Source organism: Camelus dromedarius, chromosome 2 (assembly GCF_036321535.1).
Source record: "Camelus dromedarius isolate mCamDro1 chromosome 2, mCamDro1.pat, whole genome shotgun sequence".
In the NCBI taxonomy this organism is placed as follows: domain Eukaryota; kingdom Metazoa; phylum Chordata; class Mammalia; order Artiodactyla; family Camelidae; genus Camelus; species Camelus dromedarius.
The window spans coordinates 54,121,798-54,145,683 of record NC_087437.1 but is presented as its reverse complement, the minus strand read 5'-3'; the positions used below and the strand labels follow the sequence as shown (position 1 = coordinate 54,145,683).

General features: G+C 49.4%; 1 protein-coding gene across 2 annotated transcripts; it reads left to right on the top strand.

The window, feature by feature from the left end:
* The first annotated feature begins 101 nt into the window (after window positions 1-101).
* Window positions 102-23,886, top strand: BCL6 (BCL6 transcription repressor). Of its 2 annotated transcripts, none has more exons than XM_010976122.3 (10): window positions 102-209; window positions 10,534-10,572; window positions 11,588-11,759; window positions 13,294-13,515; window positions 15,136-16,107; window positions 16,764-16,948; window positions 18,352-18,519; window positions 19,611-19,741; window positions 19,855-19,992; window positions 22,684-23,886. In XM_010976122.3, the coding sequence occupies exons 3-10, from the start codon at window positions 11,599-11,601 to the stop codon at window positions 22,825-22,827; spliced, it is 2,121 nt and encodes a 706-aa protein (XP_010974424.2). In that variant the 5' UTR covers window positions 102-209; window positions 10,534-10,572; window positions 11,588-11,598; the 3' UTR covers window positions 22,828-23,886. The 2 variants fall into 2 exon arrangements, with proteins under 2 accessions (XP_010974424.2, XP_031308906.1); XM_031453046.2 differs by lacking the exon at window positions 102-209 and adding an exon at window positions 8,092-9,374.

Sequence of the window (23,886 nt, the reverse complement as noted above, 5' to 3'; positions counted from 1 at the left end):
CGGGTAGTGGGAAAATGCCGTGGCTTTGAGGGCTTTTTATGGGCGAGGAGAGGCAAAGGTGGCAGAGAGCTGACACCGAGTCCTCCCCTGCCACGTAGCAGTGGTAAAGTCCGCAGCTCAAATTCCGAGAATTGAGCTCTGTTGATTCTTAGAACTGGGGTTCTTAGAAGTGGTGATGCAAGAAGTTTCTAGGAAAGGCCGGACACCAGGTGATTATTGCTGTTGCTGCCGCCGCTGCTGCTGCTGCCGCCGCCGCCGCTGTTGCCGCTGGTGCCGCTGCCGCCGCCGCTGCTCATGATCATTATTTTACCTTTTAATTCTTTTTTTTCCGCTCTTGCCAAATGCTTTGGCTCCAAGTTTCCTATGTGTATCTATTGATGTAAATGTATATATTTATTTATTGTAGCTGTCAGGTGTTAAAATAAATGCCGAAGATTAGTCCCACGTCTCTCCCACTCTAGGATATAGATTTTTATATATTTATTATTTTATTCTTGTTGTCTTTGAGTGAATCGGCCGGTTTGGGGAGGCTTTTGCCGCCCTCCCTTGTGTTGTTTTGGTTTTTGAAAAGGAGGTGGAGGAGAGGAAGGAGGGGAATTAGGGGGTGGCCGGTGCAGAGAGGACGAGACAGTGCTTGGGGGGTGATTCGGGCAAGTCTGGGGGCTGTCTGGCCCCAGACGGCGGAGAGGACGCGCGCTCGCGCTCTCGCTTTTTCTGCTGCTGCTTGCGTACGGCTTGTGATCTGGCTGGATTCGTGCGGCTGTGTTTTTTCCCTCTTTTCTCGCTTGCAAACTGCTTTCCTTGCTCTCTCGCTCCAGCCTCCCCTTCCCTCCCTCCCTCCTCTGCTTCCTTCCCCTCTGCCGTCCTTCTTGGTAACTCCGAGAGGCGAGGAGGGAGGCTGCCCGCTCGCTCGCCCCGCTGGCTCCCTTCTACTGGCCTCGGTCCTCTAGATTCCCTACCCCCGAGCCGAGATTTGGGAGGAAAAATGCAGGCGAACTCCTCGGTTTTTTGTTTTTGTTTTTCCCCGTAAACCCAGATGAAGTGTCGGTTCTACTATTTCCTTTTAGAGCCGTGATCTTCCTAACGAGATCCGACTGTTTTGGTGTCCCCTTCCCCTGTGTTTTGGGAGAGGCTTAGCTTTGCCTGGGGGCGGGGATGTTGAATACTTTGAAAATTATTCTTTCTTGGTTTCAGTCGACGGAGTTGGGAACCCCCGCGCGTTCCCTCTCCCCATCCTGGGGAGAGAGGCTGGTGGCGGGACGGGGATTTGGGGGGTGGGGTGGGAGAGGGGTGCGCGTTTGCACCTGCGGTGCTGTTCAGCGTGCGGGGATTCCGGGAACCTTCACAGGACGGCCCAGCCAAGCGGGAAGGTGGCGGGATTTCTGGCGGTCGCGGTGTTTGTATTTTGGGCGCTGCGTGACTCGGTGTTAGCTCCCAATGGCTGTTCCCCCAGCTTTCCTAAATTTTATTTTTCCCATGGTGCAAGCTTTGTAAAAACAGGCAAATAAATTTTTAAAAACCCTGCGGGCCAGAGAGTAGCCGGCGTCAGGCTTCAGGTTCCCGAGGTCCTTGCACTGGGTGAGGGGAAAAACAAACAGCCCCAGCCCGCGTTCCTGCGTGCAAGACCCAGGAGGAGAGAAGGGCACTTTGTGGCCCTGACTGGGGGACCCGGCGCGGGAGGAGGGGGCGCGGGCGGGAACGGGAGATCTTTGTGAGTGATTTTGCAAAAACGGATTGCGAGGTTGGTTGGATTTGCAACCTGTGGCTCTCCTCGAGGGAGTAAGAATGGGGGAAGGCGGCGGCGGCGGCGGCCCGGGGCGGGAGCGGGTAAGGAGTTGGAGCCTCGGAAATCGGCTGCGGTAGGGAGCAGCGGGAGCGAGGGGCCACCCCGCTGCCGGATGTAGTGACCGTGGTAAATGTCTTGAGAACTGTGGATTGCATTGCCTTTATGATGCCGTGTTATTGGAACTCTGGCCAAAAATGGAACTCGCGTTGCAATAATGAGTTTTAAAAGCTACCCCATGGAAAACAAGAACACACCTTAAAGATTAAAAAAGAAAAAAAAAAAAAAGAATGAAAAAGACTCCTTTTATACTGTGCCTTCTTGGAATGTTTGACTTGGTGGTAGGGGTCCTGACAGCTGAGCAGAGGGAATGACCCCAAACTGGGTGCTCAAAGTCCAGGGCTGTTACTGGGTCCCTGACCTCCTTAGTGAGCTGGTCATCCCCCTCAGGAAACTGATTTAGTCCTTTATGGATTTTTTAAAAAATCAGTTTAGTTTCCAGAAGGAAAGTCTTGTAATGCTTTTACTTTTTTTTTAATGTCAGTATATGCTTATATGCTTTTTTTTGTTTTTACTGTCCAGAAAAAAAAAAAAAGTGGGGCAGGAGAGAAGGAACCAGGGAAAGGGCTGTTTAGAAATACAGTTTGTGGCTCTGAGCGATGCCACCGGCTTCCTCTACAGAGACTGCCAGTTTCCCTTTTTCTTTGCAAGGTGTGTGTGGTTTTAATAAATAACTTAAAAAAAATAAGAGGGGGGACTGGTAAGATCTGTCAGGAGACAGGTATCTATTTTGCTCACTATTTACTACCAAGAGCCTTTGGCACTGGAACAGAACCTCGTAAATCTGCAGCCCAAGTTGAAGTTCATCTGGCCCTAGTCCACACGCTATTCCTGGAGGTAGCAAACATGAGCTCAAAGGAACGAGGTGAAATCACATTCTCACTTTTAAATATATGCTTTTTTTTTTTAAGGAGAAAAGATATTTGTCTCTGAGGGAGGAGGAAATGGAAAGGGAGTACCAGGAGATGGGCATTCCCTTGCTAAAATGACTACAGTTGAGTCTTCAGGCCAAAATAGAAACCTGTAGATGGGAAATATCCCCCCTTCCCCCATTTATAAATAGAAGTTTCCAATATCCTATTTGGAAGACTTTTCCAATACTGCAGGCCCAAGCATTGACTAATTGCTTAAAGATCTGTTGATAGTGGCCATAAAGCTAGAAGCTGTTTGTAAAAACTGGGCAATGTGAAGAAGATAGCTAGAAGAAGTGGGAATTCTCCAATTAGCGATTTCTTCTGTGCTCAATTTTGAAGGGTTCTGCCCCTTGTTTTCTTAAAAAAAGACTGTTCAATTTTTATTCTGGGTTTGGTGGACAGGGATGGGACTCAAAACTCTTAAGTTGTCGTTTGCTGAGCCTTAAAGAGTTCCAGTTATTGGTTGAGTAAATGGTAGCCATGACTAGATGTCAAAATTCTTCCTTCCCTCTCCACTGCCGGGTAGCCACACTCACAACCCACTTTGTTGTGAAAAAAATTGATTCAGAGGAGGTGGTGCGGCAGCGCCACCCCTCGGTGGGTGAAACTATTTGCAAAAGTCAAATATTTGAAAAATATTGTGAAATGACCTTATGAGGATTTTTTTCTTTCTTTAGAAAGAGGATTGACAAAACTAACTTTAAAAAAAGATTTCGCAGTTGGTCTCAAAAAGAGGGGGAAAAGCTGCTTTCCAGTTAGGATGGTGTCACAGGCAAAGTAGTTCGAGTGTGTGTGTCTGTGTGTCTGCATGTGCGCGCGCGCGCAGGGGAAGGTTGCTGGTTGTCTTTAAGTAGGCGAGTTTTCCAGGCGGTGGTAGTAGCCCTCCTTCCCTATTGGACTTGACTTCTCAGGGCACCTGAATTCTGCTGCCTGTCTGATACTAAGATAAAGAGGAATGTTATGGTGTTAAAAAGCATAGTGACTGGAAGTCCTGTCGTTTTGCCAGCGATGCTGGTGGTGTATATCGGGGGATGGGTTGGGGAGGGAGGTTTGTGGATGGACTGGGGCAATGGTAGGCTGGTCTCCAGCTGGGTTTGGAGCCCTCTGGGAGTCAGAGTAGTGTGGCGCGTGCCGGTTTCCTGCACTGCGCAACAAGTGGGAAAGCCGCCGTAGTGATCCGAGCGAGGGTGCTGTGTTGTGGGAAAGCTGGCTGGTTTCTCTTCGCCCCACTGGAAGCCAGAAACGGCTCCTCCTAACCCTTCTCGCCTCCCAGTCCGAGACCAACAGCCCCACCAAAAGATCATATTCGTCCCCACTCCCCCATCTTCGGCTTAGCGGTGCGCAGTAAGCCTGGATGGGACTCTCCTGCCCTTGGCCTCTAGGGCCCCTTTTCTCCTTGGGAATCAGAAGTTTATTCCTGACTTTTTCGCTGGTTGACCAGTATTTGGCAGGAAGTTCTGCTAATACTGTCGAGTACCATTCTGCTTGTTGAAGACAAGTGCACCCTTTCTCTTCCCATTACATTCAGCATTTCGGACTGGAAAAATCAACATATAATACATGAACGCAGCTCCAGTTACCGCGCTGTGATCGCTAGAGGCGTGAGCATGGGAAAGAAGACCCAGTAAATTAAATGTTTTCCAGTTTTGCCCTATGGAGGCAACCCCCTCCCCCTAATAGGGGAAAAAAAAGTAGGGGGCAGTCGGGTGTGGAAAGCTGTGGTCGCGCGGTGATTTTCGGACAGAGTCTGCCACCTAGTGGTAGACTCTGACTTAGTTCACCGCTTTGGGCAGTCGGCCGACCGCGTCACCTTCGGGCCCCCAAGTATCTCAAACGGGTGCTAGGACTGACAGGGGGAGGACACCCTCCGATGAGGATGACATCCGACCTCCAGTGAATGGATGAAAATTATGAAGTCTCCGGATGATTGCCCCATCCACAGTCGCCCAGCGACGGGCATCTGCTTCTGCTAAGAGAACCAAGAATTACCCCATTTTGAACACACTCTCCCAGTCGCTGTGGCCTCTCCCTGAGGAAAGTCGATAGTGGAGGGGTGCCACAGGGTCTCTAGGACAAACAGCTCTTCACAGTTGAGGAAACAGACCTGATGAGAGGGTTAATAGTGAGTTAACCAGAACTAACCGGAACTAGATTTTAAGCTGCCGAGTTCCAGGTCAGTGACTTAAAGTCCAAAGTGAATTTATCTCCACTCTTTTGAGGTGTCTAAGAGAAAGGAACACAATCAGAGAGAGCCATGATTTCAACCTCTTAGGTCACCATAGTTTGAAGAGGTTCCCCAGCTGTTCCCAAGGAATTTGTTTAGAAAAGTATGGCCCAAGATTTTCAGTAACAGACTTGAAAAGACTACAGTAGTACTAAGGGATGGGGGGTGGGGTCTTAGATCTTGGTGGGGGCAGTGGGAGACTGTGTATGCGTGTGTTAGGGCGTGATTAAGATCCAGTCCCTAGACTTGAAGAGATGAACCTCGCTGCTCCCGAGGCTCACATTGGAATCCTGAAATAGCTCTCTTCGCCTTCCAAACTTTGCTTAGTGGCTTGGCGAGAAGTCAGTTGTGTTTGGGTCCTCTGGACAGGCAGAATGTAATCCACAACAGCTTCGTAGCAAAGTTTTCTTTTTCGGAGCTCAAAACTTAAGATGGTAAACGCGTGTCCGCGTGCTGGCGACCCCTAGCGATAGCAGGCTCATACACCCGCTGGAGAAGCCGTTGTTTCCACTGCCCTGGTCCGCCGGAATCGAGTTCAGTCTCTCCTACTGAGGGAGAAACGCGCCTCTGTTCGGGTTGGAAACAAATCTGGGGACTCGTTTGAAGAGAGGTCAAGTCTGACTCATCGCTTTCCAAGGACAGTTAGTGCCTTCCATCTTCATTAACGTGAATAAAGACCTTGGCTGACTTCTGTCCAGATCGGATTTTTAAGGGCATTGTTTGCTTGGGGAGCTCATGCCTCTCCCCTCCACTACCAGCCTTTTTGCAAAGGCCGAGCCCGGCCCAGCCAGGATGGCCAAAATATCTGTGCTCGGGGACGCGGTCTGCTGGCTTTGACTGCCGGCCCTTTCTGGAAGGCTGTCGCGAGCTGGGCGCCTGGGGAGCGTCCCTTCTGCAGCTCCTCTTTAGATCTTGATGATAAAACACATCCCTCTATTTTATTGCATTTCCTAGAAGCTTTCAGGCTTGCAAGACCTCTGTTGGCAGGAAATATGATGGAAATGAAAGTCAGGACATAATGTACCTGAACACCTCCTCGGTCACCCAAAAGCTACAGCCGGGGCCATTTATCAAATTCGCCTTCATCTACGTCGTCTCCCCACTCTCCCGCCCCCAGTCAAGAGCGCGAAGAGTGTTTCTTCCCTAGAACAAAAACAACTGGGCGATTTGACCCTATCTCCCTACCGCCTGACCACCTTGGCTAGACCCGAGCAGCTCATTAGCTGAGACGCTGCGGAGAAAGGGAGCGCTCCGGCAGGAGCCCTGATGCGGGTTCCACTGCGGCAGCTCCAGTCTCATTAAAATTCCTCGTCCCTGCCCCCTGAATGGTGGTTTGCACTTTCAGATTCTCCTTTGGATTTCTCAATGAGTTATTGGAATTGTTAGATTACCAATAATCCAAAAGCCAGTCGGGATCGAGAAGGGGGTAGGGCGGAAGGCATTCTCCAAATCCGGAGACTGTGTCTAAACTAGGTCAATGGAAAGGAGGGGGCGGGGCGACAAGGGTTGTCGGTTTCAAGTCTTGATGGAGGGCTCTCTCTAGTGTTAGGCAGAGGTAAAACATGATTAGGTTTGAACTCCCGGAACCACGGGACTCCATTCCAATAAATGCATTTACTTAATTTTAGCTTCCCTTCCTAGATTCTCACTCCATCCCATATTAAATTTCAGCCTTCGCTTTCACCTTTATCCCGCCGGGCGAAGGGATGAGAAACTGCTATTTTATGAGGCCAGAGAGTGACCCCGCCTCCGCTGCTTGTTGGAGGCGCGGCGTAGTGTGACGCTACTCGCCAGTTTTAGGACGGGAGTGCAGCCTTAGAGGCTGCATCTTTCGCTCCCCTATTCCCCACCCCCGGACCCCGAAAATGCCTCTCAGGCCGGGCTACTGAGACCGATTAGGAGATGGCGCCCAGGGGGTATAATTCCGAGGAAGGCTACGGGAAGGCGAGGCAACCTTGGAGCGCGTCTATAAGCGCGCTAGGGTTTTTGCGCCCAGGCCTCTGCCTAATCCCGAAATTTTCTCTACGGTTTCGGAGAAAACGGATTCGGAAATCCCGAAATCTGGCCAGATTCGGCCTGGCAGCTCCTACTCTAAAGACCTTGGGCGGTAACCGAGCCGAGCTGCGTTCCCCTTCTAGCCAACGTAGGCAGAAGGGGCTTTCGGTTTAGTTTTCCTCCAACTCGACTGGGGCGCACTGGATGGAGACCCTCAGCCCCAGGGATTCTTATCTTTTAGACTTTGAGGCCTCGCCTAACCACCCCCTTAAAAAAGGAATCCCGGGGTGGGGGAGCAAAACGAGAGAAAGGGAGAGAAAAAAAGACTCATCAGGCAAACAAACTCTGGAATTGGGCAACTTGAAGTCATGAAATAAGTCTGGGATTGGACCCAAATTCCTGGGTTCTAGGCTGGCTGTGCGACTAACTTGTCTGACTCTCCCCATTTGTAAAATTGTTGTGGGGGAAAGGTTGGACTAGGCGAACTGTGAGAGCCCTGGACGGGGCGCGGACGAGGGATTTAGGGGAAAGTGTGCCCTATTCCCCGCGAGCCTCCCCGGGCGCTCCCCGCCCCACCCCCCGGGTGAATCCCCGGCGGCCAGCGCGGCACAGGCAGCGATCCTGGCTGCCGTCTGGGCCGATAGCTTCCTGGAAAGTTATTTGTCTTTGGAGCCGGCGATAGGCAGAGACTGTTCTGTGAAATCTGCTGAGTTGAGATCGACTACGTTCCGGGAATGAGAGGGCTGTGCCATTCCCCTCACTGCCCCCTGCCTTGACGGCGTAACAGGAAAAAAAAAAAAAAAAAGGCACACACAATGTTAGCTACCGAGGTGCACGAAAAGTTTTATTTGAATGTTACCAAATTAAGGGCTGCCACCGGCGTACCGCCCGGTCTCCGCCGCGCCTACGGGGGCTTGGAGGTGGACGAGCAGCGGTGCTGGCTACACGCCCGGGGGTGGGCGGTCCCTGGCAGACAGGTATGGTGTGGTGAGGGGTGGGCGAATCCTTGGATCCGAGCAGGCTCGCCGGGGCTGCAGGGCTCGGGTTTGCGCCTTTGTGTGTGAGCGGAGACAGGGGCTGCCTATGGAGGCGGGGGAGGGGGGCGGGAAGGATGGGGTTGTTTGTATTGGCTGGCTCCCTCTTTTTCCTTCTCACTCTTTTCTCATCTCTTGTCTCTCTTCCTCTCTTTTCTGCTGTCTTCTCTTCTTTGTCTTAAGGGGAAGGTCCCTCTTTTTTCTCCTCCGGTCCCTCTAAAGGATCTGCCTTCTCAGGTGCCTCACTGAAAATACAGGGGGAAAGCGCCAAGGGAGAAAAAGTGTGTGGGGGTGGAAAAGACCATGTTTTACTCTCACTCGGTGGCACTGTGGCTGCGGCTGGGATGGGGTCGGGGAAGGCCAGGTCTGGGCTCTTCCAGTTGTCAGCTTCTCCTTGACAGCTCTGCTCTCTTGGTTGTTTTCGTGGAACACTGGTGGGGTAGCTGAAACTAGGAGACACAGTTCGTCCTGGGCTTTGCTTGGCATTAGTTCTGAGACCTTGGGCAAGACTTACCCCCTGGAGCCTCAGTGTCCTCCCAGTAAATTGGGGCTGTTATGAGGATCAGATACAATAATGGATGGAAAAGAGCTGAGTGGTCTGTGGAAAACAAATCAAATGCTACTGGTGCTTCAACACCTGTAGAGAGAGGTGCCATTACCCACCCACCATAACCCATGTACTCACTACTTGTGGGATCTCCTAAGACAAAGCTAGCTTAAGAAGGAGTGGACTTAATAAGGGCATGGGTCTTAGTGAATGTGCATTTGTTTTTGGTGAAGCCAGGCAGAGGTTTAGGGTGGAAAGTGCCCAGCCCAGAGCCTGGCTGACAGTGGACCCAGGGGAATTATTTTGTTTGTTTGTTTCAATATGCATCTAGAGTGAGTCATTGCCACTTGTCAAGGTGAAATGGCAAATCTGGGCTTCCTGTGGTTCCAAAACTCTGAGAGTGGAAATCCACAAGCGAGATGGTGGTTGAAGTTGGTTCAAGGACAGCCTTAGGTACTCCAGAAGTGTAGAAGGATCTCTTCTAAGGGGGAAGAGGAGAAGGTTTATAAATAAACCTCACATGTGTCTTCAGCATTCTTTTCCCAAGGAGATAATCACTGAACTTTAGCTAAGACCAATTTAGTGTATCTCTCTTTTCCCATCATAAATTAGGATGGGGAGAGGAGGAAGTAGGTTCTTTCATCTTTTTTCTATCCTCTCCCTTCCCCTATCTCCTTCCCCCACCCTCACTCACTCACATGCACACATTAACCTTGAAGCCGATGAGATTGAGTGACTGGCACTTGGGACCACAGAGAAATGTCAGAGTGTTTGGTTACAGACTCAAGGAAACCTCTCATTTTAGAGTGTTCATTTGGTAAGACTCAGCAGCCTGGAATGGGGGCAAAGTGTTTGTGTGGGGGAAGGAACTTAAAAATGAGATTCACCCACATCAGGGTGCTGTCTTGCATGTTCTACAGCACGTAGGCTGATTTGGAACAGGGACAGGAATTTGAGCCAGGAGACCTAGGGCTGGGCCACTCACCATCTATGTGGCCCAACATGACCTCCCTGGCCTCAGGCCCCTTTACCCGGGAAAATAGTGCTAAAGGACTACACTTTAAAAAAGGCAGGGGTGGGAGTGGGGTTCAAATATTGTTTGGTTTGCAGCCCACGTATGATCATAAATGAGAGTCTTTCACCTTTGCTTTGAATTATTTTGTTTTAGAGAACCCATTTGGGAGAGGGTCCGTATTTCCTCAATGCTCCCTGACCTGTTCTCCGCAAAACTATGCAGTTAAATCTTTCACCAGCAGGGGGAAGCACAAACTTGGAAGTTTGTAGCAAACTATCTGGTCTTAGACCCAGGAGGGATGAGAGGAAATTTTGAAAGAGAAGGCAAAGATTCTCGAGAAAAGAGTAGATAAGCCATCTCAGGTTGTATTCTGCAGATTTCTTATTTCGTCTTAAGTGTTTAGGACAGTCCGGAAATCCTGCCTGGCTGTTTGTTCTGAGCAAGCCGCTTGAACCTGAGTCTCAGTTTTGTCACCAATGAACCAGGGATAAAGATATTGACCCTGTCAGGTTTTGGAATCATTCTAAGACTTGAAAGATAACATTTTAGCAGGTTTTGAAAAGCTGCCAGAGTTTTTAGACCCCTGTAGGATCACTCTCATTAATATTGAAAGAATTACTTTTCTTATTTTTTCTTTCCTGTAAACTCAAGGGCCTTTGGATGGCATACATTTTTTACTTTGAGAGAGGAAATAAATGTGTATAGGTATATGTAATTAGTGTATGAAGTTGTATTCCCAGTACTCAGGGTAAAAACATTATTATCGCATAGCTTCGGGTGCCTGTTGTTTCCATAAGAGCCAAGCTGGAAAAAATGTTTGCTAGCTTGTGGTAAAACCGCACCAGCTGGCAAGCTGCAGCTATCAAAGTAAAACTAAATATGTGTGTCCTAAAATAAGACTATAGTGGACAATCTTACATTCATTAAATCAATTTCTGTTTTCTTTTTCTCTTCCCTGCAGGTTTTAAGCAAAATTTTGGACTGTGAATCAAGGCATTGGGTAAGTACATTGAACTATGTGCTTTAAAAAGTTGTGGACAGACTGGTTCTTTTGAATTTGCCACCGCACATGTTTCTGTGAATGGTGCCACTTTTCATTAGATGAGATAAAGGAGAACCAATTCCCTCTCCATCACACCCAGCCCTTACCCCTTTGCCATGCATTCAACAATCTTAACATTGCTGTGTGATCGTTCCCCTTAATATTGTTGTGTGAACTTGTTTCGTGGTTCACGTTAATTTGGCACCTGCTATGCACCAGCATGTGCTAGGTGCTTAAGGTACATGTAGACAATTCTGAAGGCAAATAGAGGAGAGAGAGATGGTGGCTGGGATCATGAAATGAGATACTGATGAGAATAGCTGAGTTTTTTTTAAGCTTTTTTTTTTTTTTTTTTTTTGATGGGGAGGAAATTAGGTTTATTTGTTTGTTTGTCTGTTTTAATGGAGGTACTAGGGATTGAACCCAGGACCTAATGCATGCTAAGCATGCTCTACCACTGAGCTATACCAACCACCACCTCCCCACTCCCACCCCAAATAGCTGAGATTAATGAGAATCTACCATGGACCAAGCATGAAGCTCTGATTTTTACAGCCACGTAGGAATTACTACTCCCAGTTTGGGAAACCAAAGCCCAGAAACAGTAAAACAATCTGCTTCAAGTTACACAGCCTGCAACAGGTATGGCCAATGTGCTAACCTTCAAAGCATAGCTTCTCTCCCCGGTCACACATTCACTGCCTCCCAGTGCCGGCAGAGTGTTTGGTATGTGGGAAAAACATTCAACAGATCTTCATTTCCTTCGCCTTTCCCCTGTAGGGCTTTCTGTTCCAACTTGTTGGATAAAGATTGTTCTCTTGATTTTCATACGTGAAGAGTCATGCCCAGAGAAGGGCCATGAGTTGTTTGAAGCACAAACACAAGGGAGCAGACCAGACCATCTGCTATCACACTCCTGGTAAGAAGGAAACAGATTCTGAAGGACTAACGGGATTTTGACCTTTTCTTTCAGGTGAAGAAAAAATGGCCTCGCCGGCTGACAGCTGTATCCAGTTTACCCGCCACGCCAGTGATGTCCTTCTCAACCTTAATCGCCTCCGGAGCCGTGACATCCTGACTGATGTTGTCATAGTGGTGAGCCGGGAGCAGTTCAGAGCCCATAAGACAGTCCTCATGGCCTGCAGGTGAGGGGTCTGGAAGGGAAAGGTGGAAGATGGGTACGAGGCGGGTGGTGGTGCTGGCTGCCGGTTCTCAGCATCCAGGCCTCTTGCTGTGTGAGGGGCCGAGTCTCATTTGTCCCCAGATCTCTAGCACATGGCCTGGCAGAGTGGGTTCCCAGGAAGCAAATACACAAACAGACTTTTAGAAAAGAGTTTCTGTTCTATAGGAACAGAACAAGAAGAGATCATACACTGGCTCCACAAAAGGTGTGTTTCGGAGCAAATGTGGAGAATAACCTCAGTGAACCAGTGAAAAAATGAAACGTGAAAGAGTTTTTAAATGCTTTAAGCAAGTTTATTTGAAATTTTTTGCTCTTTTATTCTGTGATGGTATTACTTTTTATCACGACTATATTGTCATGGGTGTTTCTGAGCATATGTAAGTTGGTGAATGTGAGCTGGCTAATCCCTCATATTTGTCAAGTATTTCGAGTGTTCAGGGCAGTTTTATGTTACATCATCTCCCTGGATCTTCACAGCAGCCTGTGTTATGGATGACACATGATTAGCTCCATTTTATAGATGATAAAAATGAAAACATGCATAGGGGAACTGAGGTGGAGTCAGGGATCTTGATTGCCCGTAGAGAACTTATTCAACATCTACAACAAGCACTTTTTTTTTAATAGCAGAGAGAAAAATATTAGATAACACTGAGTGCTAACAGTGTGCCATGCATCATTCTAAGCCCTTTACATCTTCATTCTTGCCATAGCTCTGTAAGGCAGACACCTGTCACTGCTTAGCAGATAAGGAAACCGAGGTGCAGAGAAGTTAAATATCTTATCCGAGGTTGCACAGCTACTCCCTGGGTCAAGTCTGACCCACTTCTGGCAATATGCTCAGAAAGAATAGACACGAGATGACAGCCCAGAACTCCGGCCTCTAACTGAGTGCTCTTCCCTCTACCAAACACGTAGTATCTGGAGGCATGACTTGACGTTGACTTGGCTCTCCTAGAAATACTGACCTTGTGATAGTCTGTGGACTTTTGGAAAATCAGTAGACTGCAGATGTAGGTGTCACTTTACTTGTCGTCAATACCCAACTCACTTCCTAAAAAATACAATAGGATTTTTAAAATAAGGATAACGTGATGGAACAAGAAGGGAAATGCTTATTTCAAAGATAGAGACTAAGAATAGTTACTGCAAATGAGTGTTAAATTTAACTCTGGCCATCTATGCAGTTAAGACCAAAAGGGATACAGGTTCTATGACTGTGAGAAAAAGCACTTCACCTCTCCGATCTTAGCCTTCCCCATTTATAAAGAAAGAAAAGGATAGAATCTACCTGGCTGTGAGGAACCCAGGATAGTGTATGTAAAGTGCTTAATGACTCTGGCATTTAGTAAGCTCTCCACAAAGGGCAGCTATTATTAATTGCTATGGAAGTTCTAGGAATTGGTCCAGGGCACAGGGGCTGAGCATTGATGCTGACAGTAGTTGATGACAGTTTCTATATGTCTGTCATGGTGAGACGTTTCTTTGTTTTACAGTGGCCTCTTCTACAGCATCTTCACAGACCAGTTGAAATGCAACCTTAGCGTGATCAATCTGGATCCCGAGATCAACCCAGAGGGGTTCTGCATCCTCCTGGACTTCATGTACACGTCCCGGCTCAACCTGCGGGAGGGCAATATCATGGCCGTGATGGCCACAGCGATGTACCTGCAGATGGAGCATGTCGTGGACACTTGCCGGAAGTTTATCAAGGCCAGGTAAGCCGCCACCCAGACGGAAGCCTTGGAATTGGAAGGGGCCAGAAGAGATGAGAAACATGTGCAGAAAAAATAATCCTCTGTGATATGCCACAACCTCCCTTTCCACTATTTTTGCACAGTCGCCTTGTCCAGATGTGCCATGTGCATCCCCACTGCTGGCTTCCTCCCCTTCCCCCACCCCAATCCTGCAAGCCACGTTTGGATGCCAGCTCCTCTGCAGATCTTTGTGCAGTTATCACTTAGGTTTTTCCTCAGCTCTTCAGCTGTGTCTCAGAGCCTTCTGCCTGTCCTTTAGACCCAGCTTCTGTCTGAACTATTTGCATGCATGTTTTAGATCTCCTTCAGGCTTCCCGTGTAACTATTTACATATGTGCCTTAGTTCCCCCGCCAGCCTGTGGGTTGCTTTACTCATCTTTTCTGTCATCCTGTTCCTACGAAAGAGGATGTTTATGGTATTAAATTGGGGTCAGGGGGTGTAACCCCTTACCTGAAGGCTGGTAAGACATGACCATCATTGAAAAGTAGGGAACCTGATAGCCAAAGAAGGCAAGAGCTTTACTAAGTGGAACAGAGACTCAGGCCTTGACTTCTTTAGAACCATTTGACTCAGCCGCTCCAGGGTGATTGCATCCGTTCTCAAACAAAAATGTTTCCAGCCTCTGTTTGAACATCTCCAGGAGCCAGGAACTCAGTGTTCCCAGAGCCACGCCATCTCCCTTGGACAGTTTGGAAGCTCCTCTTTGTGGCGAGTTGAAATCTGGCTCCCTTCAGCTTCCGGTCTTGCTTCTAGCCCTGTTAACTGTGATCGTACTGAGCTGGCCTATTTTTCGCCCATATACTGTTGCTTCCAGTACATGCAGCTGGAGCTGATTGTCTCCTGTGGGTGATAATGGTGGCAAGATCATCACTGCCGTCATTTAGCAGTACTGTCTCTGGGTCAGGCCTTGTGCTGGGAGCAGTTAAGTAACTTGCTCCAGGTCACAGAGCTGCTAAGTGGCACAGCTGGGACTGGAAACCAGGTCTGGCGGCTTCAGAGCCAGGGCTTCCAGCACTGGCCTGTGCTGCCTGTTCTCCAAAGCCAACTTCCCCGTGACTCCAGTCAGCACACAGGGCAAGTCCTTTCTTCACAGGACACCAGTTTGACAAGGGCCCTTTGAACACGTGGCACCAGCATTGCATGAATTCATCCCTCCCTAAAGCTCAATTTCCATGTGTGTAAAAGGAAGCTAATCAAACCTGCTCTACCTTCCTTGCAGGATTCCGTGGGGGTGAAATGAGATAAGGGCTCTGAAAGCTTGATATGCTGTAACATCAGAATAATGATAGATAATCATAGATCACACACACACATGCATATGTGACTTATACAAGATCACATCTAAACAGTCACTGATTGTGTGGATTACTCACTTCCCTTCTCTAGGCTTCGGCTTCCTGACTGTGGGCTAGATTGCTAGATTTTTAGCAGGACTGCCTTGTAACTGCAAGTGTTTCCTTACGCCAGGGCCGCATCACCCGTGTCTGCCTGACCCACGCACAAATGTGGTTTCCTAGACCAGTGTCACCTGGAAGGTTCTGATATGGGGTTTAGTGTCTTCTCTCTTTTCCCTCTTGCAGTGAAGCAGAAATGGTTCCGGCCATCAAGCCTCCCCGTGAAGAGTTCCTGAATGGCCGGATGCTGATGCCCCAGGACATCATGGCCTACCGGGGTCGCGAGGTGGTGGAGAACAGCCTGCCGCTGAGGAGCGCCCCCGGGTGTGAGAGCAGAGCCTTCGCCCCCAGCCTGTACAATGGCCTGTCCACGCCACCTGCCTCGTACCCCGTGTATAGCCACCTCCCTGTCAGCAGCTTCCTCTTCTCTGACGAGGAGCTGCGGGATGCCCGGATGCCTGTGGCCAACCCCTTCCCCAAGGAGCGGGCCCTCCCCTGCGATAGTGCCAGGCCGGTCCCCAGTGAGTACAGTCGGCCGGCCATGGAGATACCCCCCGGCGTGTGCCACAGCAGCATCTACTCGCCCAAGGAGGCAGCCCCAGAGGAGGCCCGGAGTGACATGCACTACAGCGTAGCTGAGGGCCCCAAGCCAGCCGCCCCCTCAGCCCGGAGCGCCCCGTACTTCCCCTGTGACAAGGCTGGCAAGGAGGAAGAGCGGCCGTCCTCAGAGGATGAGATCGCCCTGCATTTCGAGCCCCCCAGCGCACCCCTGAACAGGAAGGGCCTGGTGAGTCCTCAGAGCCCCCAGAAATCCGACTGCCAGCCCAACTCGCCCACGGAGTCCTGCAGCAGCAAGAACGCCTGTATCCTCCAGACCTCAGGCTCCCCTCCCGCCAAGAGCCCCACCGACCCCAAAGCCTGCAACTGGAAGAAGTACAAGTTCATCGTGCTCAACAGCCTCAATCAGAACGCCAAGCCTGAGGGGCCCGAGCCGGCCGAGCTGGGCCGCCTTTCCCCTCGCGCCTACGCTGCCCCTCCAGCCTGCCAGCCGCCCATGGAGCCCGAGAACCTTGACCTCCAGTCCCCAACCAAGCTCAGCACCAGTGCGGAGGACTCCACCATCCCACAGGCCAGCCGGCTCAATAACATCGTCAGCAGGTGATTGCGGAGGCAGTTGGGCTGGGGGCAGGGTGCCCCGGGCAGGGTTCTGACGGACGCAGGGGCTGTGTTCCTCTCTGGCCTGCAGTGCTGAGCATGTTGGAGGTGTGGGAGAAAGGCTATTGATTGGATTAGCCTAATAGGGAAGGACATTAAGCGTCAGTGTATTTTCATAGCAGAAGAGGTCATTCCCCTTTGCGGTAGGAGAGCATCCCAAGGACCCCCAAGCTCCTGCAGTCTCAGTGTGGCCGGGGGTCCTCCTGCTTCCACTGGACTGAAGGAGGCCATGGACTGCAGAGCTGAGGGAGAAGAAACCGGGCCTGGGGCAGGGGAGGGTATAGCTCAGTGGTTGAGTGTGTGCTTAGCATGCACGAGGTCCTGGGTTCAAGCCCCAGCACCTCCATTTAAAAACAAACAAACAAAAAATTTAAAAAAAAAAAAAAAAAAGGCAAGAAACTGGGCCCAGGAGCAAGATCTCAGCTCAGTTTGACCCCCGTCAGTGATCTCCAGGTAGGCTTGAGGATGAATATCTCCATGGCTCCAAATCCCAAGGAAGCCTCTGGGCTTCCCTGAGCACAGGGAGAAGGGATGGCATTGAGGCCAGGCGGAGCGCATCACCCCGTCCAGCTGCTGAGGCTCTTTCCTCCTGCCCACAGGTCCCTGACGGGCTCCCCCCGCAGCAGCAGCGAGAGCCACTCCCCGCTCTACCTGCACCCGCCCAAGTGCACGTCCTGCGGCTCGCAGTCCCCACAGCACACGGAGATGTGCCTCCATGCTGCCGGCCCCACGTTCCCCGAGGAGCTGGGGGAGACCCAGTCCGAGTACTCGGATTCCAGCTGTGGTGAGTCCCTTTCCCTCCCTCCCCTGGCCAGGGGGAAGAAGGCCGCTGCCTCTGCTCCACAGGGCTTGTGTTTCCCTTTTATGTATGTTGTTGGGAAAAGCCCCCATTGGAAGTCCGTTGGCATCTAAAATCACCAGCCGATCTCCCCACTCTTGACCTCGTGGGGAACTAGGCTGACCAAAGCAAGGAACAGGGCATTCCAGTTAATCTGGGGGAATAGAGAACGACCACACTGCCTTTCCAGCTTCCTTCTAACAATGGTAGCTGTGGAGCTGGCTATAACCAGCTCCCAGAGCCTCCTTGGTCCCTCTGGACTCTAACTTCTGGTGCTGATCAGCATGCCTGTTAGTTCACTCTGCTAGGCTGTACATTCTGGAAGGAGAAGTGTCTGGCCTTATTCATCCCCGTGCCTCTGGTAGGGCCTAGCGAGCCTAGCATGGAGTAGGTACTCAGTTAATGTTGGCTGAACTCAATGAGTTGAACTGAATTATTGAGTTGAAGTTTCTGAGAAGTTGGTGACTGGCACCCCCAGTTTCCCCTCTTCCCCCAGCTCTGGCTATGGTAGCATAACCCAGTAATACCTATTTAGGGGTCAACCACCATGATGTATCATTTTTAAATTGTTAAAACAAAAGAAGAAAATCAATTACTTACATTGAGAGGTTTGGCACAGGTTCTTGGACTGATAGTTGGGTGAGCAGGGACTGTCCCCTCCCGTCCCCTTGGCCATTTGCCTTTGCTCTGCACTCCAGTTCCTTCTCTCTGGGCCTCTGTTTCTACTTCCACCAGCATCTTTGGTCTCCCTATCTCAGAAGTGTTTGGAAGACACAAAAGTCCAGATAGGTGCAAGGGTGACCATGGTCATCGTTAATGCCTCCTTCAGTGACCTCAGAGTATCGTTGACTTTGATTCATATCTTACATTCCTACGATGCTTTATGTTGTACAATATGCTCCTATGAGGTAGGTGGGGCAGGGCTTTATGATCCTGATTTTGGAGATAGAGACACAGACAGAAACTGTCTTACCCGAAGGCTTCTGTGTATGAATATAAATAAAACTATGAACTGATAAGGAAAGTGAGTTCTCAGAGCTCTGGAGAGAAGGAAGTGCCGTGCTGAGTCTTCCTCAAGCTGGTGCAGACCCTGTGGGTTCCTGTGGGTTTGAGTTTCCCTCCTGCGCCTTAATATTCCAATCTGTGTCCTTTCTCCTCCATGACGGAGACTCTATATGCTCAGAAAAAGAGTCCCCACAGGCCCTTTGCTCTGGGCCCCTGTGAACGTAGGGTGGGCAGGGTGCTGGGGGCTCAGTCTGCCACTGGGGGTGGCTGCAGAGGGGAGGGGCCTTGGGGCCCTTACCTCCCTTCCTCGTGCTGACACTGGTGTCCCCTCCCACCCCCCACAGAGAACGGGGCCTTCTTCTGCAATGAGTGTGACTGCCGCTTCTCTGAGGAGGCCTCACTCAAGAGGCACACGCTGCAGACCCACAGTGACAAACCCTACAAGTGTGACCGCTGCCAGGCCTCCTTCCGCTACAAGGGCAACCTCGCCAGCCACAAGACCGTCCACACGGGTATGGCCCTGTCCCACCCACCTGAGGCACCTGTCCCGCCTCTCTCTGACATTGTGGAAGGGAAAGAGAGCCAAGGTGGCCCCAGGAAGGGCAGTTAGCTTTGAAATCCAGGGCCCAGGGGCAGGATGGGGAGAGGATTTTGGAGAAAGCAGTGTGGGACTTGGTGCCCGGCCGCAGGGAGCAGATGCTGTCCTGGCCTGAGCACGGGCCCAGCCCAGTCATGTCTTTCCTTAGTGACTTGTCCACACCCTGTATTCTTTGTCTGTCCTCTGAGATGCTCTGTCCTGCTTCACCTTTGCTGGGGCTAGAAGTATTAATCCCGCTGGACAGGGGAAGAAACCTAGGCTGAGAGAGGCAAAGTCGGCTTTTATAAAGCCAGAAAAACACTAAAGGCCTGTTGATCCCCTCTGAGGGCTCGTTCCTTATCGACTCGCATTCCTTTACCAGGTAGCTTCCAGTAACCTAATTGCTGTCCAAAGTTGACTCTTGGTATTTTAAATGGATCCATTATCCCAGAAATTTTCCATGAAGGAAGGCTCAGTCCTTCTGTTGGTTTCCTCTGTCTGGGAATCTGCTCCAGCTCAGGCCCCACCTCTCTTGCAAATGGAATCTAGCTGTAGTTGCCACAAGTGGAAAAGCATGTTTGTTCTAGAAGAAACTAGAGCAGCCTGATTATATCTCTCTGGGGAGTGGGGTGACGGCCGAATCAGTCTCACCCAAGGCGAGAGCTGGAAGAGCCTCCCCAGGTCATCTGAATTCACCCCTCAGCCCCCAGAGAGGGAAACTGAGGCCCAGAGAAGGAGAGTGGCTTGTCCAAGTCCCACAGTTGGGCACCCCTAACGACAAGCCCGGGTCCTGAAACCTCCCTGCCTGCCCCACACCTGATGTGGCTTCCCTGCTGTGCTGCTGTGTGTGGGAGAGAGGGGTGGCAGGCCGGGGGGCAGGCCCCTGGCACCTCTCTCTGACGTCTTCTAAGGGAAAGAGAGCCAGCGTGGCCCCCAGAAGGGCAGCTTGCTTTGAAACCCAGGGCCCAGGGACCACAGAGACCTCCGCTGAATATAGCTTTCCTTTTCTCCTTCTCTGGGTAACAGGCGAGAAACCCTATCGTTGTAACATCTGCGGGGCGCAGTTCAACCGGCCAGCCAACCTGAAAACCCACACCCGGATTCACTCCGGAGAGAAGCCCTACAAATGCGAAACATGTGGAGCCAGATTTGTGCAGGTGAGCCGGGGCCGCAGGGAGAGGCCCCCACTTCAGGGTGTGGATGGAGCCCAGGGGGCCCGGCAGCCCTCCCCGGCACAGCCCCTCACTGTGCTCTGCACGCTTCCCTGCAGGTGGCCCACCTCCGCGCCCACGTGCTCATCCACACTGGCGAGAAGCCCTACCCCTGTGAAATCTGCGGCACCCGCTTCCGGCACCTTCAGACTCTGAAGAGTCACCTGCGAATCCACACGGGAGAGAAGCCTTACCATGTACGTGAGCCTCTGGCGGCTGCTGGCTGCCTAAGGGGGCAGGGAGGTGGAGGGTGGGGCAGCAGAACTGTCTGCTCCAGTCTCAGGCACGCAGCACGATGACCCCTGAACTCTAGTGTTCATAAGGCCTGGATTTGGGCCTGATTTTCAAAGACATCCGGCTTGACCTTGAACTGAGTCTCAATTTGTATGTCTTTAAAGTGGGGATAATAGAGTAGATGGTCTGGGCCTTAGGAAAGAGGTCTGGACTATAGATACATAGATAGTGGAATCATTCATTCATTCCACAAACTTATTTATTGAGTGTTTACAACATGCCCCTAAACTGGGCTGGATGTCTGTTTACCTAAGAGGAGCTCAGGTATTTGGGAAGCAGCAGTCATAGAAAAGGGGGGGGGGGGGATCCAGAGGAATGTGGTGATAAAAGGGGGAGAAAAAAAAAATCAAAATAGAGAAAAGGCCATTTCAAGAGGCAGGCAGCCAGCAGCAAGAGGCCGGGATGTGGCCGTTGGAATCATAGGGTTTTATGGCAGGGTCTCAGCCAACTATGGCCTGTGGGCTAATTTTTGAAATTCTGTGAGCCAAGAATGGTTTTGATATTTTTAAATGGCTAAAAAAAATCAAAAGAACACTATCCTATGACATGCAAATTATGTAAAATTTAAATTTCAACGTCCATAAATAAGGTCTTGTTGGCACGCAGCCTCTCACTTGTTTACGTATTGTCTCCGGCCGCTTCCAGGCTACAGCGCAGAGCTGAGCAGCGTGTCCGAGAGCGTCAGGCCCACAAAGCGTAAAACATCTGTTGTCTGGCTCTTTGCAGAAACACTTTGCCGATCTCTGCTGTCGAGGGGAAAAATACTGGCCAGGCAGCTGGGGTATCTGCGTTCTTATTCTGACTTTGACCCTTTTTAGGGCCGTGGGCAAACCCTGACCTTCTCACTGGGCCACAGTGGTCTCTCTCTGTGAAACCGTGAGGATGCTGTGGATGAACAGTTTTCAAACTGAGCATCATTTGGGTTCTGCAGCCCCGCAGGGCAGGACTGGAAGCCTCTTTCCCTTTCCAGTTTCCATTTAATTGAAAAAAGAGTCCGTGGCTTACAAGTGTGGAAACTACTGTCACAGGCAATGCTGACTTTGATGAGTTTATGGCACCACTTTGGGTAGCGAGGAGCACACATATAACCCACATCACAAGTGTTAACCTGAAAAGGTGGTTATTTTTATTCACTTGTTTATCAGTCTTTGAATGAGTATCTTCTTACTTGCTGTTTGTTCTTGGGCAAATCGATTATCTTCTCAGGACCTTAGTTCCTCCTCTGTAAAATGAGCCTGATAATAGCACCTACCTCCTAGAGTTGTATTAAGTTAATGGATTCCCTAAAGTGTTCTGAACAGTGCTTGGACATCACAAGAGTCCAGTTCACATTTGGTTTATAATGATTTGTTAGACTTTTAGATGAGCAATATGTAAGAATGAGGAGCGACCTCCGGAGAATGTTGACAGAGTCCCTGACAGAAGGGGAAGCCAGGGCTCAGAGGGAAATGCCCTGCTCAGAATGGACACACAGCAGCGGGGGGGATAGATGAAGGAGGGGGGCATGTCTCCCAAGACCAGGGCTCCTTCTAGTCACTGTCCTGTCATTTTACTTTTTTATTTTCCTAAATTTATTTCCATTTTTATATGAAAGCATATTCTCTATATGAACTTATTTTGTTACACTTTTGCTAGAGAGCAGTTTTAGATGTACAGAGACGTTTCAGAGAGAATACAGAGCGTTCCCATATGCACGTCCCCTGTTGCTAACATCTACCAGTAGGGCACATTCAGCACAACTAATGAACCCATAAGGGTACATGATTATTAACTAAAGTCCATACTTTATTTGGATTTTCTTAGTTTTTACCTAAAATGGCGTTTTTCTGTTCCAGGCTTGCCTTCAGGTTACCCCGTGATGTATAGTCATCCATTTCACTTTTAAGTAACTTTTCCACTGAAATTGTCATCCATGCATTGAATCAAAGGAAGAAACAGCTCTACTTGCTGATACTTTGTTACCTTATCTAAGTTAAAGGAATGTAAATGCATATTTTAAAGCATGTCCTAAACTCGAGAATTTTCATAAATTCAGACCGCTCTAATCCATTTGTCCAGATATTTTCAGATTTATTGCATAATTGCCTAAGAGGTATTTTCTATATTCTGGGAAGATTATAAGTTTAGTAAGAAGTAGTTACCACCATCAAAGCATTCCCCACCTAAGAAGGATGCTAATTCATGAGACGGCAAGGCTCTCTGGCATTACCCGGCAAGGCCAGAAATCTTACAGAGGTCAAAGGAAAAAGGGATTGTCTTCATCCTAGGGAGATGCAGAAAAGCCTTAATAATTAGGGGAGTGTGCATATGAACTGCGTTTTGGGGTAAGACTTGAACTTGTGGAGCTAAAGCAGGGAAATGCATCTCAAGCAAGGGAAAGCGCATGAGCAACACTTTGGAAAGCAGGGAAAGGACATTTGCAGAAAGCTTACTTGTCGCTTAGCAGAAGCCAGGACTCATGTGGGTTCTCAACCTGGCCTTCCAGAAGGAAGAGCTGCCCCCTTCCTCGAAGGGAGATGCTCCTTCTCAAGGTCCTTGAGTCGTGTCCGTTTCCTGGGTTGATGACTAACGGTGTGCCTCTGGTTCTCCTTCAGTGCGAAAAGTGCAACCTGCATTTCCGTCACAAAAGCCAGCTGCGTCTTCACTTGCGCCAGAAGCATGGGGCCATCACCAACACCAAGGTGCAGTACCGCGTGTCCGCCACTGACCTGCCCCCGGAGCTCCCCAAAGCCTGCTGAAGCACGGAGTGTTGATGCTTTCGAGCCCCTTCTCAGAATCTACCCAAAGGATACTGTAACACTTTACCATGTTCATCCCATGATATAGTGCCTCTTTCATCCACTAGTGCAAATCATAGCTGGGGGTGGGGGTGGGGGGAGGGGGCCGGGGGGCCAGGGAGCCCAGGCAGCTCCCCTTCCCCCGCTGCCGTAAAACATTAAGAAAATAATATTGCTTCTTCTCCTATGTGTAAGGCGCACCATGTCAGCAAAAAGCGAAATCATTTTATATATCAAAGCGGGGGAGTATGCAAAAGTCATGACTTAACTTAGTCTGCAAAATGAGGAATGTATATGTTTTGTGGGATCACATGTTTCTTTTGTATGTAAATGTGCATTCTTTTAAAAGAAGAGACTTCGGTATGTTATCAAAGAGAGGGCTTTAATTTTTTTAACCAAAGGTGAAGGAATATATGGCAGAGTGTAAATATATAAATATATATATATATAAAATAAATATATATAAACCTAAAAAAGATATATTAAAAATATAAAACTGCGTTAAAGGCTCGATTTTGTATCTGCAGGCAGACACGGATCTGAGAATCTTTATTGAGAAAGAGCACTTAAGAGAATATTTTAAGTATTGCATCTGTATAAGTAAGAAAATATTTTGTCTAAAATGCCTCAGTGTATTTGTATTTTTTTGCAAGTGAAGGTTTACAATTTACAAAGTGTGTATTAAAAAAAAAAGAACAAAAAAAGCTGCGGAAGGAAAAATGTGTAGTTTTGTTCTAGTTTTCGGTTTGTATATACCTGTACAACGTGTCCTACGGTGCCTTTTTCCATGGAAGTTTTCAACTGGGGACGAACGCGCCATCCCTTTTTGAAGTGTAGGCAGACACAGGGACTTGGAGTTGTCACTAACTGAGCTCTCTTTGGGAATGTTTGTCTCATCACATTCTGCGTCATGCTTGTGTTATAACTACTCCGGAGACAGGGTTTGGCTGTGTCTAAACTGCATTACCGCGTTGTAAAATATAGCTGTACAAATACAAGAATAAAATGTTGAAAAGTCAA